This window comes from Pteropus alecto, unplaced genomic scaffold (assembly GCF_000325575.1).
Source record: "Pteropus alecto unplaced genomic scaffold, ASM32557v1 scaffold194, whole genome shotgun sequence".
NCBI lineage: Eukaryota > Metazoa > Chordata > Mammalia > Chiroptera > Pteropodidae > Pteropus > Pteropus alecto.
Genome location: NW_006436281.1, coordinates 2036258 through 2036983, shown reverse-complemented (window position 1 = coordinate 2036983; position 726 = coordinate 2036258). Strand labels below are relative to the sequence as shown.

The 726-nt window shown below is 58.7% G+C and overlaps 1 protein-coding gene across 1 annotated transcript in view; it reads left to right on the top strand.

Annotated features, from left to right (window-relative positions):
* The window catches only part of DACT3 (dishevelled binding antagonist of beta catenin 3), a 3577-nt gene extending 3375 nt beyond the window's left edge, over window positions 1-202 (top strand). The window contains exon 5 of the mRNA XM_025046718.1: window positions 38-202. Coding sequence (XP_024902486.1) covers window positions 38-202 — 165 coding nt within the window. The remainder of the gene's footprint in view (window positions 1-37) is intronic.
* Window positions 203-726: the final 524 nt, after the last annotated feature.

Genomic DNA, 726 nt, shown 5'->3' with positions numbered 1-726 from the left:
GCACTCAGAGGGCAGCGGTGGCCTCGTGTGGCCGCAGCAGCTGGTGGCAGCCACCGCGGCCTCCGCGCCAGGGGTTGGCGCAGGTGGAGGGGCGCCCGCAGGCCCCGCCAAAGTCTTTGTGAAGATCAAGGCTTCCCACGCGCTCAAGAAAAAGATACTGCGTTTCCGTTCGGGTTCTCTCAAGGTCATGACTACAGTGTGAGTTTGGGGGTTTGCTTGGGCTCCCCCTTCTTAGCGTCTGCACCACCACACTCCCAATCACTGACCCTTCCACGCCTCCCTTCCAAAGACCACCGTTTTCTCTGCTTCCAAAGACCCTTTCTCACGTGACCCTTCCGAGGCAGCCCTGTCCCCCTTTACCACAGGGGGGAATGGGGGAGGAGCCCCGTCTAACCCAGCCCCTGGGCAAGCAAGTGCCCTCTCTGTGGGCCTCACTTCCCTCATCCGTACTATGGTATGCAGAAGGGGTGATTCGGTTTGAATTTCCCCATTTTAGTTTAGACACTTCGTCTGTTCGATGCCCTTCATTTCTCTCACTGAGCCCTCTCATTCCTCCTCGTCACGCCCAGATGAGGCCCCCTTCAAACACAAAGTGCCATCCATGTCCCTGGGCCCCTAAGCTATATCTCGTTGGCACCCTGGCTGAAAACTCTGTGTCTGACCCAGACGGTGCCTGCAGAGTGCCCTGGGAAGGGGAAGAGCCCTGACTTTGGGGTTTTGAGGGTC